This window comes from Rhinolophus hipposideros, assembly GCF_964194185.1.
Source record: "Rhinolophus hipposideros genome assembly, chromosome: 18".
In the NCBI taxonomy this organism is placed as follows: Eukaryota; Metazoa; Chordata; class Mammalia; order Chiroptera; family Rhinolophidae; genus Rhinolophus; species Rhinolophus hipposideros.
The window spans coordinates 10,625,307-10,644,050 of NC_138064.1; the positions used below are offsets into that span (position 1 = coordinate 10,625,307).

Genomic DNA, 18,744 nt, shown 5'->3' on the forward strand with positions numbered 1-18,744 from the left:
TAGGGATGTCCAAGAGAGATCACAGTATGCAATTGCATGCAGACAATTTAAATTTGTCGTTTTGTTCTCCACAGCCCTTTCATCCATCCACCTCTAATGCTTTTTTTTAAAGACCACTTTGCCCATGCAGCTTCTGTACTACCACCCCTCGGTCTTCCTCTCTCTGCCCTCCTCTATTCTTCACCCTTACTTCCACTTCCCTTTTAGGAACAAAAGGATACTCCTCCATTTCTCATGCAGGACAGCTTGATCATCACACTAGATGTGTTGGTGTCTGCTGACACCTTTACCCGCAGCATCTCACCTCTACCTTCAACTTATTTGTTTTTTCCTACATGTGGACTAATTTCTTCCTCTTTAATGGGAATTGTGGTCCAGCCCGTTGAGATAATTACAGATATGTACTCCTTGCTACATGTTATACGCGTATATTTAAAACTATGATTAAATTTTTTTTGCGTGTAATGTGACCTCAAGAAGGACATGGAAGGCAGGGGTTGGCTGTTGCATAGCAAGTCCCTCTCATATGTACTCCTTTGAATAAGGTTAGGATGAACCTAACCATCCTAGGATGGTACCAGTGAAAGGTGGGCTAGGATAACCTGAAAACTCTCCCATTGTTTTTTTTTTTTTATAAGCACGTAGAAACGCTGAGTAAAATATTTTAAAAACTACTTTAAAGTGCTTTAAAGTAGTCTAAAGTACTTAAACTTGCAATAAAGAAAGTGGATTCTGCAGGTGGCAGAAATGAAGGACAGATTTAATAGCAGTCCAGCTAGCTGTAAACATGCCTGCTGACTCTGCAGCTATACTGTGTGGGTGAGGTGCTGCTAAGTCCATGGGATCTAGTAACATGTGTCTTACCATCCACATGGGAAAAGCAGTGGAGGTCTTGGGCTGTACCGGGTGAGGAGTTGAGACTTCTGCCTGAACTTGGACTCTTAAAACATACGGCAGATGGCCTTTTCCAAACATGTTTGCAACTGTATGTCCCACCCCAAGTGCTCTTCTTGCAGTGCGATGTTGACAAGCCTCCTACTGAGATGTGAAACCTATGTTCTCTCCCCTTCAATCTGGGTAGCTTGTCACTGTGGCAGAAACGATACTCCTTGACTTGGAAGTTAGATTAGCAAAGGTAATGCAACTTCCACCTGGGGCCTGTTAGGATGCTTGTTCTGGGAACACAGTTATCGTGCCATGAGGAAATAGACACCATATGGAGAGCCCACCACTGGGACCTCTCCAAAGTGCAGGTCTGGGAGCGAAATAAATGGTTGTTGTTTGAAGACACTAATTTGGGGTTGACTTGTTATGTAGCAATAGATGACTGGCGCAAAGGGCTACATTTTTAATGAAACAGCAATCTGCAAAACAAAATACAGTTGACCCTTGAATAACACGGGGGTTAGGGGTGTCAATTCCCACGCAGATGAAAAATTTGTGTATAACTTTTGACTCCTCCAGAATTTAACTACCCTCAGTATCTACAGGGGATTGTTCCAGGACCCCTCACATTTACCAAAATCCATGGATGCTCAAATCCCCTATATAAAGTGATGTAGATAATGCATACAGTTGGCCTTCTGCATTCACGGACTCACAATGAGGATTGAAACAGTACAGGTACTTATTGAAAAAAATTTCCTGTATAAGTGGACTCACATAGTTCAAATCCATGTTGTTCAAGAGTCAACTGTACGTTCGTAAGGATAGGGAGGTAACAGGGAAACTTGCTTGCCTCTTCTGGCTCTTGGAGAAAAGTATCCCCTGGGCAACTGAAACTACCTGCATGGTTTAGGAATTCTTTCAAACTAAGAAATTAATGAAAATTGGTTCTATCATAATCAAATAGAAAAACATGGAAGACTCATATGAAAAAATCTTCTGAAATACAGCCCAAGTCATAAGGTATTCTCAGAGAGAAAACAGGACCCACTAAATATAAGCTCACAGTCAAAATGAAAAAAAAAAAATCCATAGGGGACAACAATTCATCACAACGAGCAAGAGTCAATGAGTGCAACAAATAGAGAATTAGAACCCTAAGACCTGGAAATAATATAATGACAAGCTGAAAGCAAACAAACTCAGAACTCAGTCCATTTAAAAATGATTAAAAATGTAAAAGAAATTGAAACTCTAAGAAAGAAATAAGACATTTTGAGGAAGAAAAGGAAGATTTTTAAAAGAACCTATACATATTCAAGAAATGTAAAAGGTAGCATTAAGAAAAAAATAAAAAAACAGAACAGAAACAAAACACAGCTTACCCAACTGTGTTGGCTAGGACTGAAAAGGGAAATAATGAACTGGAATGTAAGTCTGAGGAAGTTCACTAGAATGCAGCACAGGTGAACATGAAAGAATGGTTAAGCAATATGGGAGATTCAATGCGAAGGTCCAACATACATCAAATAGGAATTGTAGAATGAAAGACCATAGAGCATATGAGAAAACTACTAACTAAAAATGTAATGGCTGAGGATCTTCCAGAATTGAATAGTGATATGAATCATCAGATTGAAGAATCATACCTGGTTTCAAGCAGGAAAATAAAAATTAACCAATTGCTAGACACATTATAGTGAAACTGCAGAATATAGATTACCCACTGTGTCTGAAGCTGTGATTTTAGTTCTTCTATATTAAAAGAACCTTGAATTTTAGTGGGGCCCGTGTCCCCATAACCCCAAGTAGAATGCATTCCCAAGGTTCTCTTGAAGCTGGGTGTGACCATGTAACTAAGTTCTGGTGAAAGCAGAACTGTCAGGGGAAGGTTTCTGGAGACTTTCTTGAGTCTCTTATGTACCCTTTATTCCTTCTCTCCCTTGCTGCTTGGAACACCAATGTGGTACCTAGAACTCGAGTTGCCATCTTAGACCCCAAGGATAATGGCCACCTCTAAAGAAGGGTTGGTAGAGTGGGAATCTGACGATTTTGTGGAACAGATCTGCTATATTAGCCCTGAAATACCTATCTCCAGATTTTTACACAACAGAGACATAAACTTTTCCTTTGTTTAATCTCTTGAGATCTTGAGTCTCTGTTACTGAAACATATTTAATCCTAACTGATGCATCTACTAAGGAGATTGGATTGACTACAGACTTCTCAGTAGTATATGTAGAAGTCAGAAGATAAACTGAATAATATTTGTAAAGTTATGAGGGAAAAGAACCGTCAGCCTGGAATTCTGTACTCAGACAAATATCATTCAAGAGTCAGGCCAAACTAAAGACATTTTTCAGGCCAACCCATTCTGAGAAAATTTGCCGCACGTGTACACATGTCCTTGCTGAGAGAATCACTAAAGGATATATCTTAGGAAGAAGGTAGTTGAACCCAGAAATAAGAATGAATACAGGAAAAAATTATGACCCATTATTTTATGTGTTTAACAATTAAAAATTAAAAAGAAGATTCGAGCGATTGCTGTAGACATAGACAAGATAATTTTAAAATTTATATTGAAAGCCAAAGGAACTAGAATAGCTAAAACGATTTTGAAAAAGAAGAATAAAGTATAAGGAACCAGTCTATTCAATTTTAAAACTTAATGCATAGCTACGCTAATAAAGACTATGAGGTATTGGTGAAAATATAGATCAATGGAACAGAACAGAGAAGCCAGAAATACACATACACAAATATGCCCAACTGATTTTTGACCGAGGTGCAAAAGCGATTCAATGGAGGTAGTATAGAGTTTTCCACATCTGGTGCTGGAGTATTTGGACATTGAGAGGCAAACATATGAACCTCAACCTAAGTTTCAAACTTTATATAAAAATGGACTCAAAATGGATTATGGACATATATATAAAATGTAATACTACAAAACTTTTAGAAGAAAATAAAAAGAGAAAATCTTTGGAATATCGGGCTAGGAAAGAAAGAGTTGCCACCAAAAGCATGATCCACAAAAGGAAAAAATTGATAAATTGGACTTCACCAGTATTAAAAACCTTTGTTCTGCCAAAGACCCCATTAAGAGGTTGAAAAGATAAGGTACAGAGTGGGAGAAATATTCGCATATAATGCTGCTACCTACAATATATAAAGAATTCTCAGAACTCGAAAGTGAAAAATAAACAGTCCATTCAGAGTATGGTCAAAAGACATGGACATACATTTTACCAAAGAAGATAAACAGATGACAAACAAGCACTTGAGAAGATGTTCAATTTCACTAGCCATTAAAAAATGCAAATTAAAATCATAATGAGATACTAAGACACACCTATCAAAGTGGCTAAAATAAAAAAATAGTGATCACACCAAATCCTGGCAAGGATGCAGACAAACATGTATTCTAAAAAGTTTGGCCAAAAAAACACACAAAAAAAACCTAAACGTGCAACTACCATATGACCCAGCAATTACACCCCTGAGCATTTCTCCCGCGGAAACGAAGACTTATATTCACACAGAAACCTGTACCTGCGACCTCACACCTATTAAGATGGTTAGTATAAAAAGAAAAACCAAAAGATATAAAAATGTTGGCAAGGATTCGGAGAAATTGGAGCCCTTGTTCACTGTTGGTGGGAATATAAAATGGTGCAGGCACCATGGAAAACAGTTTGATAGTTCCTCAAGAAATTGAAAATAAAATTACCCTTTTATCCAGCAATTCCACTTCTGGGGATGTACCTCCAAAAACTGAAAGTCGGGGCTTGAACAGATATTTGTACACTCATGTTCAAAGCAGCATTATTCGCAATAGCCAAAAGGTAGAAGCAACTCAAGAGTCCCTCAGTGGATAAATGGGTAAACAGAATGTGGTATACACATGGCACGGAATATTACTCAACATTAAAAAGGAAGGAAATTCTTACATATGCTACAACATGGATGAACCTTGAGGACATTATGCTAAGTGGAATAAGCCAGTCTCAGAAAGACAAATATTATATGATTCTACTTTTATGAGGTACCTAGAGTAGTCAAACTCGTAGAGACAGAAAGTCTATGGTTGCCAGGGGCTGAGAGGAGGCAGGAATATAGTTTAATGGGTACACAGCTCAGTTTTGCAAGATGGAAAGAGTTCTGGAGTTCGATGGTGGTATAACGATATGAATATCCTTAATGTCACTGAACCAAACACTTAAAAATGGTTACGATGGTGAATTTAATGTTATGTGTATTTTACTACAATTTAAAAAACCCTGTACGTGAATATTTACAGGAGCTTTATTCCTAATTGCCCCCAATTGGAAACAACTCAGATGTATTTATCCAGTGCGTGGTGAAACAAACTGTGTCACAGTCATACCATGGGATACACTACTTGACAATACAAAGAACAGCCTATTGATCCAGGCAGCGACCCAAATGAATCTCCAGAGAGTTATGGTGAATGAAAAAGCCAGTCTCGAAAGGTTCTATACTGTATGTATGATTCCATGTATATGGTATTCTTGAAATGACAAAATTATGGAAATGGAGAACAGATTAGTGGTTGTGAGGAATTAAGGAGGGTGTGGGGTGGGAGGGAAGGGGGTGTGGCTCTAAAAGACCCCGTGCAGGATCTTGTGAGGGCATGCTTGGCATCAGTGTCAATATCCTGGCTGGAATATTGTATTACAGTGTTTCAAAATTGTTACCATTGTGGGCAACGAGGTAAAGGATATGTAGGATCTTTGTGTTATTTTTTACCAGTGCATGTGAGTTTATAATTTTCTCAAAATGAAAAGTTGAGTCAAATATGCAAACCTTCAGTGACTTCTGATGGCCCCCAGAATAAAGCCAAAGTCCTTTGCACACAAAACCCTTCAAAATCTGGTCTCAGTTGACCTCTTCTGTCGTTCTAAGTCATCATTTAGGTCCCAGAAGAACAAAACTAGTTCCCTCTGCTTGAAATGTTCTCTCCTGCTGATCACCAAGCAAACCCATTCATCTTTTAAAACTCTGGTCAGAGGCCACCTTTTCTATAAAGCCTGACCTGACCCCCAGGACAAACTTATCACTCCCTCCTTTGTTCCTCATCTATATATTTCTATACACTTATTACTTCCTTCACACTGTTTTATAAGTATCTCTTTAATGACTGTCTCCCTCCTAGATTTTGAGTTCCTTGCAAGCGGGAACTGTGTGTAAGTGTTCAATAAATGTTGGATCAATTGGGCTGAAAACAGAGTGAATGGACCTGTTCCAGAACAACTCCAAGCAAAGAGAGAAAACCAACTCATCCCCTGGACAGTTCTTAGAGATTCATACTCGTTTATCTTAGAATAGAAGAAGTCAGATGCATTTTAGCTTGTGGGACTCCCATGTTTTACCAGTCACAACTTTCCACGATACCTTCCTTTCAACAAATATTTATTGGGCACCTACTGTGTGCTAAACACTATGCCTAAGCCCTCTCCCTGGGTAGGCAAGCGGTTGAAGGTGTTGCAGTGGTTCCTGCCGTGGTGTGCTTTAGGCCTTGGCCAAGCCTTAGGTCGAAGCTCAGGGTGGACACATACAATCTTGTAGGCTGTGAAATGTGCAACTGTAGGGAGCATCATCCTGCTGGCTGAGCTATGTCGTGCAGTCCTGGAGACTGCTGAAATTCTCACGTTTGAAGCTGCAACCCTGTGAACCTCTGAAAGAATTGCCAGACTAGTTTCCAGGTCAGTAAATTTTATGAAGTTAGGTTCCCTAATCAAGTTAGAAAGGGAGGTCAAGATGTGAAGCCAATTGGGTGAGAAGCTGAAGAAAACCCATGCAAAATACAACTGAAGCACATGGCAGGAAGAAAAGACTGATAAGATATTCATCTAAGTGTTTAATGTGGTTTCTACAGTCTCAGAAGTAGGTGTCTTAGAAGCAGATAAAAGAGGTAACCTTGAAAAGACATTCTGGGTGCAGGAGTGTAAAAATGAATAAGTCACAGTTCTTTCCCTAAAGGAGTTTACCATTAATAAATAATCTATTGTCTTTATTTTATTACCAGCAATGGTTAGTTTGGGCCAAAATTAGAAAGAGCTCTTATCCGTGACTAATATATTACCCAGAAGCCACTGCTTTTCTGGAACTCTTGATCAAAACTCCAAATCTCCAAGCAATTGCTTTCAAATACTTTTATTTTCGATCACAGTACACATACCATTCAGACACGTCTCGGATGAATGTGGCACGTTCTTCCAAATGCTCAGAGCACTTTCATACGTACTATATTACTGAATTCACTCCCACCAAGTTTTTATAATGAGGTTGAAAATCAGTCCTGGAACTTCCCAAAGGAATGCTATGAATCATCCAGCAGATGGTAAGATTTTGGATTTTGCATGCTTTGCAGACATTAGCATAGGTAGTTGTGCGGTGAAAAATTTTCACTTAGTGATGGGGGAGGTGGGGTGTGAATTAGTGAAAGTCTAACTTATGAAAAACTTAAAAAACAATTCTACTAACTCTTCAGTACGTACCTTACACTCACCGTTAGAGTGTCTGTCAAGTAGATTTCACTCTTAATAGATGGGCCGCTCTTTTAATTAGCATACTAAATGAAAGCTGTCACAGTTCTTCAAAACAGCTTGCCTTTAGTTTTATCCACATCATTACTCTGCTGAACAGACTCATTCTTTTGATGTATGTCAAAGGGTAATTGAGACCCATCCTGTTGGAATTGATGGTCTCACTACGTGGTGATCCACTGATGAATTTCTAAATAGACTTTGAAAACTAGGTAGGGGCTGTGCCCACCAATTGCGTAAGACAGAGACAAGACATTGCTCTGCAGCAGCTTGGGCACCCTTGTGCCTGCTTACTCTTTAGGCGTGGGTTATGTGTATCTTAAGGTGCTAATCAGCTGTTTGGATAGGAATGTCCGTCTTACTCTCTGTTCTTTCTGCTGAATTTACTCGGCAGCCCAGGTAGCCAGTGAGTGAAACCTGGGGAGACCTACGTGCCTTGCCTTTTGGAAAACAAGCTTTGTATGAATCTTTTTGCATCCTAGAGTCATTAAACTAGAGTTAAATCTAAATTAAAACCCAGAAAAACAAAACAAAACAAAATCAGAAACAACCTCTAACATATTTGAGAATTTAGAATATGTTATCACAAATCAAGTTGTATTCTTACATTTCCATAGGGAACCTACCACCCGCCCCAACTCTTTGGTGTGTGTGATATCTTAAATAGAGTTAAATTTTTAAATCTTTTTGAAATTGCAGGAGACAGAATTTCTGAAAAGCTTCTAAAACTAAGAATTACTAAATCAAAAAGAACAGAACAGGACCTATGGGAGTGATTTAAATATATTCAAAACATTATTGATCCTTAATTTTTTTCTATCATTATTGTTTTATTTTAGTGAGAATAAAACTCTCCATCTGGCTTTTATTAGGTTAATTCCTGACCTTTATGCCACAGCCCAATTTTCCTACCTACTGAGAATTTTAGGAGTCTTCTCCTCCCAGAAAGAGAGGATATCTACAAACCCATGTCACAGATGTTTTGAGAACCATTGATGGTTTCCAAGAATTAAAAAAAAAAAACCCCAAAACCACAAAACTTTTCTGGAGAATTAATTCTCTTCTTTCCTCTGTGCTTTGCAGGATTCTACCTTGTCAGCCTTCAGCCAGCATCGTCTTTGTGTATTTTTTTTTTCTTTAAATCAGGAGCCAAGTTGATAAATCACTTGTCAGATTTAAATGGGATTACCTCAACACCTTGGGCTCCTCCTGCCAGCAGTCTATCAGACTGCCACCATCAGACACATTTCAAAATGATTCTGTAGTTATTTCGGATTCAGATTTTCCTCATCTCATTTTCTTGCTTTCTTGTCTTTTCTCAACCCATTAAACTCGCCTTGCATTATTCATCTCCCCCTGCAGCCTGAACTTCCTTCTTTAAAGGAAGCTCTAAACTGCTTTCATGCAAGAGGTCTAAGCAATGTCAAGGCCCCCCCTAGTAGCAGATAGGGTGTATTTTATTTCGTATGTAAAAAGATGCGTGTTTCGTAGTAGAAAATGTGGAACATTCTTCTTGAGCTACACTATGTGTATGTTTGTCATCTAGAAAGTACAAATGGCGTGATGGATCACCCTGAGCCCTGGATCAGGAGAATGAGAATTTGGAGTCAGAGCAATATGTTATTTTCTAACTCTATGATCCGTGCTATCTAATCTCTTGGAGGCTTAATGTCCTAGTGTTCAATAATGTTTCCATAATACTGACTTCAAAGGGTTGATTTGATGATTAAATAAGGTAACACAGGCGAAGAAGTCATCATGCCAATGCCTAACACATAGCAAGTACTGAACAAATGTTTGTTCCATCTAAATCCGAGCGCTTGTTCTCTTAATAACCTCAGTGGTATGGATGCCGCTACCGGTGTTTATGACCCTGGAAGATTTAGAATCAATCTGGAGGGCTCATAGAGTCCACGAGAAGTTGTCTTTGTCAAGAGAAGGGAGAGGATTTATGGCAGGGACAGAGATAACAGGAAAAGACAATGTATTAGGCATTGAATGAGAGTCAGGAATAAGTCAAAGGAGAGAGGACCGCTGGGGTGGGGAAGGGAGGGGAGTGGGCAGAGCAGAGGAGGTAGAGCGGGCTGAATGGAGTTGCTCATTTCCTGCACCTGAGTCACATTATTTTTGGTGCCCTGAAGGCTTAGCTTATCTGTGATTTCCCTCATGGGGTTTTAGATTTTATTGAGAGAGACCTGTGTGACTCTATCTGTTTACATATTTTTGCTTCTATTTAGTCAGAAGCATTTCATGCTTTCAAAATCACCTTAAAATAAATCAGAGCAGGGGAATTTTTACTTTTCATTTTGTCAGAACTCACCATTTCAGTGTCCCTGGAGAGTGCTCTGCCCACGTTTGTGGAGAATCAGAGGAAGGTTTCTTTTCCCCTCCCTCAGAGTTCAAAGCGGAGAGTACCCCCAAAGGCTCACATCAAATTGAGTTGGGATGAACCACACAGGGGGCTGTTGTGACCCTCCTAAGGCAGGAATGAATAGCAGGTAGGATTCTGATTGTATTTTCTAGGGCACAAAAACGGTGTGGAAACTCTATGTTGCATACACCTTGAGCCCAGCTTCGCATCCTCTTGGCTCACTTTTTAAGCTCTAGCTATCCTGCTTTCTCTTGATTTTTGTCCTAGGGAATCTCTGATGATATGGGAACTGCCCCGCAGTCATTTGTAGTAGACCCAAAAGGGTTAGGGAATTAATACCCTCCCTCGAGGTATCAGAGCCTGCAGGTAAATGCTCCCTCTTCCATTCCTCAAGGGGGTACTTCTGAGCATCACCCACAGCTCCTTTGAAGATCTCTGACAGCAATGACACGAGCAATGGGAGGGAGGAATTAGGATTGTTATTATCAGGTAGTCACACTACCTGTGAAGTGGTGTAGTGTTATTTGAAAGTGGCCTTGGATTAGCTGTCAATGTATATTGTGAACTCCAGGGTAAGCACTAAAAAAAAATAAAAATAATAAAAGAACTATACCCAATATGCTAACAGAGACAATTGAATCGCATCACGTGCTGGATTAAAACCACAAAAGGCAGAAAAACAATAGAAACAAGACAAAAGTAGAAACAAAAAACGAGCAACAAATAGAAAACAGTAATGAATATGGTAGATATTAATCCAATTATATCAATAATTCTTTGGATGTTAATGGATTAAGTACACCAATTAAAAGATTGTGAGAGTGGGTCAGAAAACAAGACCCAACTATAGTTTCCTACAAGAAACCCACTTTAAAGAAGACTGATAGATTAAAAGTGAGTTGATGAAGAAAAATATACCATGCTGAAACTAATTAAAAGAAAGCAAGAGTAGCTAGCTATATTAATTTCAAACAGAGCAGACTTCAAATCAAGGAGAGATATCAGGGATAAAGAAGGTCATTACACAGCGCCACTAGATACGGCTAGGCTAATTATAGGAGAACTTAAGGGGAAACAGCAGATGTTGATTGTGAACAGCATGAGAACTTTGATATTGCTAAAGGATAATTTAAAAAAATTCATACAAATACACAGTGAATATATGTCAAACAACTTATTTAACTCATTAATTGATGAAGAAACCAGTAAGATGTTACAACTGGGTTGAAGGAGAATCCAATGTGCAGACAAATATACAAGTCCATCAGGAATACTGAAGTGAATTTGCTAAATAGAAGTAAAACTGGCAGCATTCATCAGTATCTACAAGGCGATCACTAATTGTATTCCACTGAATACAGTTTACGTTTCTATAAACAAGAATCATTTGCATTACTATCAGTTTTCTCCAATTTACAGAACTGTAAAATAACTCCAAGATAATAAAAAATGAGATAACCAAGATGGGTGACGGGTGACTAGATAGGATACCCTCCAAACTTTTTGCCCATTTCCAAGTCTTTAACCATTTTTCTTGACGATGTTTATGGAGAGGATGGGAATGAGGGGTAGGGAAAAAGTGACTAATTTTTCCAAAAACTGGCCCTCGTTTGAACAAGTCAGTAGCTTCCTTGCGGTTTTTTTCTACCTCTCCAAAGCTTCTTTAGGGCAGGGGTGGAGTAGTAATAAAGGTTTCTGTATGTCTTGAAGTGTCCAGCACAGAGCTCTGAAGTGCTCAGCCTTGTATTAGAGTATTGGGGACACAAACATAAAAGTCCCCTTCTGTTGATGATTGGCATGTTTCAGTGAATTCGTCCTCCAGGCATATCCAGCATTCTTAAGACTTGCCATTTTGTGTTGTGTTGTTCACCTAAAGCAGACGTTGTCAATAATTTACCTTCTGAAAGAGATGGAAACAGAAATAAGCAAAAATCTCCTCACAATGCCCCATGTTATACCAGCTTCCTGGATCTCTCTGGGGTTTGTGCCTTAGGGCCAGGTCATAGGTGAGACCTCACTAATGAACTGTTATAATTAAATTCTCCCAGAGGGAGCCCACGTTTTACTTAATTATGGCTTTTATCAAATCAGATAACTGGCTGGGACATTCCAGAACAGACCTGGAGCTTTGATAAATTGTCTTTAAAATATTTATTATTATTTTAGTTTTCTTATTATTATTTGGGTTTGGTGAGAAGGGTAATTTTTTTCACTTTATCATGCTGTGAAATTTTTTTATCTTAGTCATGATAAAAGTGTTTATTGAAATACAGTGTTCTCATTTGAATCACATATTTCTCATCTGCATGCTTCCTCTTCATGAATATGGAGAGGATCTTTGTCTATATTTTCTATCTTGAAATGTAGCTTTTCAGAACATGGTTCAACTATGGGCCCATAAGCTGCCCTGTCCCCAGGATTTTCTAATGGGATCACAGTCTACCTGGCTGCCTAATAGCAACCTTAATCCATCTTGACACTTCTCCCTTCTCTATCTTCAGTTACCAAATCTGATACTCTACTTGCTTATCTCCTAAAACTACCCTTTCATTCTGGGCCTTTCCCAGACCCCTCATTTTCTCATGGCTGATTTGCCTTCTAGCTGGTCACCTCAGTTCTAGGTTCATGTACACCTTCCACCTGCAGCATGGATAACTGTATTGCTGGTTCCCAACATTTTCTTGAGCAAAGACTGCCCCCCTTTAAAGTTAAAAAACAACAAATCACCGATGATCCCATGAGAGTAATTGTTCTCTGGACTCTCAAAGGTAAAGAGAAACTTGGCCATTTCCATTTTTTGACTTTCCCAGAATATTAAAAAAAGTGAAGAGATGCCAAAATAGCTTATAAAAATTGTAGTGTGTTTTAACTGTTCATAGTTAACAAGTTTATAATTTTAACATGAGAGAAGTATGCAATGTAATTATGTCTTTCATGACAAGACTGAAGGATTTATTGAAATATCAATTCCTAGTGCTTACAGCTGGTACCATTTGGATATGGGAACACCTTTATATTATATGATGAGCATACGTGTAGCATTTAGGAATGCATTTGGCTACAAACAACCAAAGACCTAAGAATGTAATAAGTAGGTATTTGTATGTCTCACATCAAGAAATCTGGAGATGGGGGAGACCAGGGGTGCTGTTCAACTGTGCTGTCAGGGTCCCAGGTTTTTTCTTCCTTTCCACTTTTCCATATACAAGATGTAGGCTTTTGTTATAATGCTTGTCACTCCGTGGTTACAAGACAACTGCTATAGCTCTTACATTATGCCCTACTTCCAGCAGGAAGAAGAAAGAAAGGCAGAAGGTAAAAAAGGGAAAGGCCACATTTAAAAGCAAAAATGTTTTTCTTCTGTCATAACTTTAATTTCTTATTCAAAAAGAGATACTAGCCCCAGGAATTTCCACCTCCATTTCATCAGCCAAGATTATAACATATGGTTAGCCATAGCAGTAAGGGAGGCTGGAAAACTGAGTATATTGTTTTCTAGCCTTTTTGGAAGTAGAAGGCAAATGAAAAGAGAGTTGGGAATGAATGTTGAATGAATCCTATTTGTAGCTCTTACCAGTCTTCTTTGAAACTTGCCAGTGTATCTTTGTGGCTGTTGGTACAACTTCTGGAGGTGTTATCATCTGTCCACTTGGGACGTTAGCTTAGGTCACATGACCCTTCTGATTTACTGACTGAGAAAGTACTGAAAAAGCTGTTATGTGCATGAATTTGTAGTTTATTAATCACATCTCTATAGCCTTAAAACATAGTCATATATATGTAAGACTTTGTTATTCTGTCTACAGATAAAATGAATCATAGACGCCCTTCATATCACCCTACTGTTCCTCACAGGTTCACTACTCTACAGCATGCCGGTTTCCTTTCTGAAACACAGATATGGTCATGTCACCACAACCTTGCTTAAAAATCTTTACTTCTTTTTTGCCTACAGAAGAAATTCTAAGATTAGCATTGGATTTAAGGCACTTTACAACTGGCCCAACCAGCCCTTGGCCTTATCTCTGCCCCCTCTCACTTTGCTCCAGCCTTAACAAGCTGCTTTGTTATGCTTCTGGGCCTTTGCACGTGCTGTTTGCACTGGACGTTCTTCTCTCTCTTCCCCATCTGCTGAAGACCTGCTTTAGGTCCATATTAGATGTCATGCTGTCTGTGTAGCTTTCCCCAGGGCCCTGAGGTGGAGTGGGTGAGCCCTGCTGTGCCTCCTAAAGCACTTTATTTGCTCCTTTTATGGCGCATTGTCCATTTATTGTGATTGCTTATGAGTTGACCAGTTCCCAAGGGAAACATTCTCATCTATCTTTCTATTTCTAGAGTCCAGAAGAGAACCTGGAATATTGAGGGAATTACTATGTGTCTGCTGAATGAATACATGAAAGAATAAAGGAAAATGGGCAGGGAGTTCATTGTAAGGCCTTCACTTAGATCAGGTTTAAAAACAACAGACTGCTGCTTGTTCTTCCTTCTAGAACAGACCTTGACTAACGTAGAGCAGACCTTCGTTAACATAAAACCAGACCTCTGCTAATAGGATCAAACCTTATTAAGATATATGTTTACTACTTAAAAAAAAAACAAAAGCTGCCTTGCATTTCAGGAGTTGGAGGGGTCTGTTTCCTGCCACAAAGGTGCTTTAATTTCCTCTTGGTTGCCAGAAAAGCACTTTGGATGTGGGACACCCCCCATGGGGTCAGTCATGACCATGGTGTTTAAAAGAGTTGTTTGCTAACCTTGGGTGTCCTCGTGAGGTTCCCCCCTTTGTGTGTGAAATTCTTTTGATCTTAGCACCAAAGCTGTCCTTCAGGCACAGCAAACTAGGGTGTTTCTTCTGTTGTGGGTTGTAGGCGGCTCATCAGGGTCTTGGAGAGGCATCTCGATGTGCATGCAAATCTATTTTCTACCCACCTACCACACGCATGTGTGTTAGCCAACACTACTCCTTACCCTCCAGGCACACCTTCTCATGCCCCATAAAGAGTTTTTGTGTGAATTAGGAAAAGGTACTCCCTCTGCATGGCTTGGCGACCTGTCCCTATTTTGTGCAAAGATAAAGGCTTTCTTTCCTCTGGGAAGAATGTAACTGGCACAAGCCAATGTTAATTGGGTATTGGTAACGGCCTTGCTTTCAGGCTTATAGACTTCTTTTATAATAACTATTTGCTTCTTTATTATTTTATTTATTATTTATCGATTTGTATTTTTATAATAGTTTTTAATTTTAGAACAGTTTTAGATTTACAGAAAATTTGCAAAAATAATACAGAGTTCCCATTTACCCCATACCCAGTTTCCCCCCCTCATTGACAAATATATGGTATATTTGTCACAATCGGTGAACCAATATTGATACATTGTTATTAACTAAAGTACACAGTTATTCAAATTTCCTTAGTTGTTTTTTTTCTTTTTTCTTTTGTTTCTTTTTGTTTTTTACCTAATGTTCTTTCTAAGTTTCAAGACCCCATCAGGATTCCACATTACATTTAGTCATCATGTCTTCTTAGGCTCCTCTAGCCTGTGACAGTTTTTTAGACTTTTTTTTTTTTTTTTTTTTTTATAACCTTGGCCGTTTTGAGGAGTACTGGTTGGGTGTTTTGCAGAATGTCCCTCAGTTGGGATTGGATTTATCTGATGTTTTCCCCATGACTGGATTGGTTGTTTTAATAGGTTTTATTATTATTTAGGTATGGTAAGGCCACCAGATCAGGGGATGACTGCCAGTGAAAAGATTGTTAATATTCATGGATCCCAAAAGAGGGGGTACACATCACACCAAGGAAGCAATTCTGAGAAACACAAGTCAGTTAGGTGGTGGGGGTGAGGACCATGAACAAGAGTCTTTATTGTGGTTTCTGCAGGAAGGAACGGGCAAGGCAGGCTGGGCGCACTTAGGATTGGCTAGTTGGAATAATTTCAGTGGCTCTGGGGCAAAGGGGGCTGTCCCTAGTTGTCTAGTACCTACCCTGGTGTGATGGGAGCAGGTAGATAGTGGTCTGGGATGTGAAAGCTAGGTAAGGGAGTGTAAGCTAGGTTGGGAGTGTGGGCTCTGGTTTCATTAGTTTGTATTTGAAAAACATGCCCCTGGGAGGAAGACTCCTCCTGAAGAGTTGAGGGAAGGGAGGAGGCAGCAGATGAGGGAGGCAGGAGGACAAGGCCAGGTGACTCAGGTTATTATTGGATTGTCCCGAACAAGGCCTGTCTGGAATATGCATGTAGGGCAGATGTCAAAGCATCACGTTTACAGAAGTTAGAAACATGTTTAATACACTGGGGTTATGTGTTTTGGGGAGGAAGACCACAGAGGTAAAGTGCTGTTTTCATCACATCAAAGGTACATAATATCAATGTAACTTATCACTGTTGATATTGACCTTGGCTACCTGGCGGATCAGGCCCTATTTTGTGACATCATATTTATTTTGTGTCTGCCTTTGACGTTCATCTTATATTTTTGAAGTGTTTGTAGGGCAGGATATTTGTAAACACACAGCATAATTTTCCTTGCATTTTGATTTTCCAGGAGAATGAACCTGCCTATTATGAGTTCTCCTTAGAGTTGGGCCCCTCACAGAATGGAGCTTTGAAAACATGGGCCTTAGGCGAGCTGAGTGCATAGGGCAGACTTGTGTCTGAACATCCTTACTATTCTCTAAAATGGTTGTCCTTTGTATTGAATTTATATTGTTCTTTAAAAGGTCGTCCTTCCAGCTGCTGAATAAATATATAAGTAAATACCTACAGCTCTATCAGAAGTTGATCACCGCTGAACGAGACAGGATATATAGTATCCATAATACTTAACTATAAGTCAAAATATTTAGAGCGTTGGCCTGTTGCTACATATAAATTGAAAATTCTCCGGCTACTCCGTAAATTGCCTGACCAATATCCTTTGGGGGTCCTCTGCTCTTGGTGGAGATCATGGGCGTGTAGAAATTTCTCTGTTAATGCTTTTGAAAGTGCTGAGTCGGGCAAGGCAGGACATGGAGTTGGTTGGTAACTCACCGCATATCTTTTGTTCCCTTATGTCTCAGGGTCTATGTCTCAGAACTGTCTGTGGAACTCTCTCATTGACGGGCTCACAGAGAATGTCAAGGAGAAGCCACGGCCAATGATTGTCCATGACCCCCGACCACCAGAAGAAATCCTAGCTGATGAATTGCCTCAGCTTGACAGCCCGGAAGCCTTGGTGAAGACATCCTTCAGGTTTGGTGGATTGCAACTTAGTTTGTTTTTTCTTATTTGCCTGTGGAGTGTTTTCAATCCAGTTGGATGAATCATCGGTGTGGCCAGCAAATTACCTCATTTCTTTGCACTGAGTAAATTAGAATTGATGAAGGAGTGTTGGAATTAATGCTAGCTGGACTTCTGGATGCGTTTCCTGAATGTAGGGAAGATCATATCAGTAGTTAAGTTGCTGTTGGCGTTTAATTGGTATTGGCATTTAAATGCTGAGGCAAAGGATTTACTGATGTTGGCAGTTTGAATTGGATTAATGAGTCTTTTGCTTCAAAGGAGGATGACGCATGGAGATAAGTACACAGAGAAAAAGCACATGGTGGGAATTAATTCAGCCCTGTGCCTTTAGAGTCTCTTTCTGGGGAAGGTTTCTAGTTGTAAGAGATGTGAGAGCTGCTGCCTCCTGAAAGGAAGCGAGGACCTTCTTGTGTGATGTCCCGGGTGGTGTTTACTCCGTTCTCGTTTATTGGTTAGTTGCGCGTCTTCCTGCAAAGGCCTCTTTCTTTGTCTTTCTGTATTGTACTCCTCTTTCATCTTGACTCTGTCCCTCACCTTCTCACCTGTATTAAATAAAAATCAGTCTGGGTATGGATGAGATATGTAAAAGTGATTCTTTTTTTTTTTTTTTTTGAATGGCTTTTTCAAACTCACTTTTGAAATACACGGTAGTACTGGTATAAGAAGTTAAGATTTCATGATTTTGCTAGCATGCCTATCTCTCCGTTCTCACTGTTATTCTAATTTTACTTCTTTTGCCTTTCTTTCCATTGTATAATGCTTTCCTACTCTCCACAGGGCTGGTAGAACATACAAACCTTGTTTTTCTCCCCCTATAAACAATTCAGACAACTCGTGGAGTCCATGAAATATATTTGAAAAATGTGCTCTCTTTCGCATCCAGGTGATGTGTGTAACCACTCAGTAAAAAGCCCTTTCACTGTGTGAAGGTTCTTTGTATAGACTGAATTATAGATGAGTTCTGAAAAGCAGTGATGAATAGGAGCTTGGATTTCTTTATGTAATGTGACTGATGCCGTGGTAGAACAAGAATTGCAAGGCAAATGCCTTTGTTATTCCTGGTATGGGTTTGGTTACTATACTGTGAGATTAAAAGAAAAAACAAAACAGTCCAATAGAGAGAAGTACAGTCTGTGAAGCTGCGATTCTCTGCAAGTCATGTATGGAGGAGGGGAGGCTGAATGGCTTTCTTGCTCCATGTGTTCTCATCATGGAGCGTCTGTGGTGGAGCCAACCTCTTTATGAAGAGCCTTCTTGTAGCCACCCTTCCACCTCAGGTCAGGTTCATTGTCTTCTCCAATGAACCATTAAAGAGTTACTCCGATGGAAAGAACATCTTGTCTGCTAGCCCAACACCATATGACCGTCATTCCTTCTCTTTGCATTCCCTCAGTGCTCTTTAGTAGAGAAATGTATTGATGGCCACGAACTTCATTTGATCTGCTAGCTGTATTAGATGTCAATGTCCTGGTTTCAGAAATAGATTAAATCATAAGTGTGTTAAGGTCAGGATTTATATCTGGTTCCTTGTAACATTTGGTGTGGTAGGAACAACACAGCATGTGTAAATTGCCATCCCCTCAGCAACGGGAGCTAGAAATCCACTGGCATTGGTTATTCACTTATTAACCTCCTTAC

At 39.5% G+C, this 18,744-nt stretch overlaps 1 protein-coding gene across 10 annotated transcripts in view; it reads left to right on the forward strand.

Moving 5' to 3' along the window:
* PDE1C (phosphodiesterase 1C) overlaps positions 1 to 18,744 on the forward strand; it is a 516,178-nt gene that overhangs the window by 156,139 nt on the left and 341,295 nt on the right. For 8 of the 10 annotated variants that reach the window (XM_081080159.1, XM_081080148.1, XM_081080160.1 and 5 more), the window contains one exon: positions 16,884 to 17,055. In XM_081080159.1, the coding sequence (XP_080936285.1) occupies positions 16,889 to 17,055 (167 nt within the window). In that variant the 5' untranslated portion in view covers positions 16,884 to 16,888. Of the gene's footprint in view, positions 1 to 7,073; positions 7,253 to 16,883; positions 17,056 to 18,744 lie in introns of those variants that run through there. The other 2 variants (XM_081080157.1, XM_081080158.1) reach the window with 1 other exon arrangement.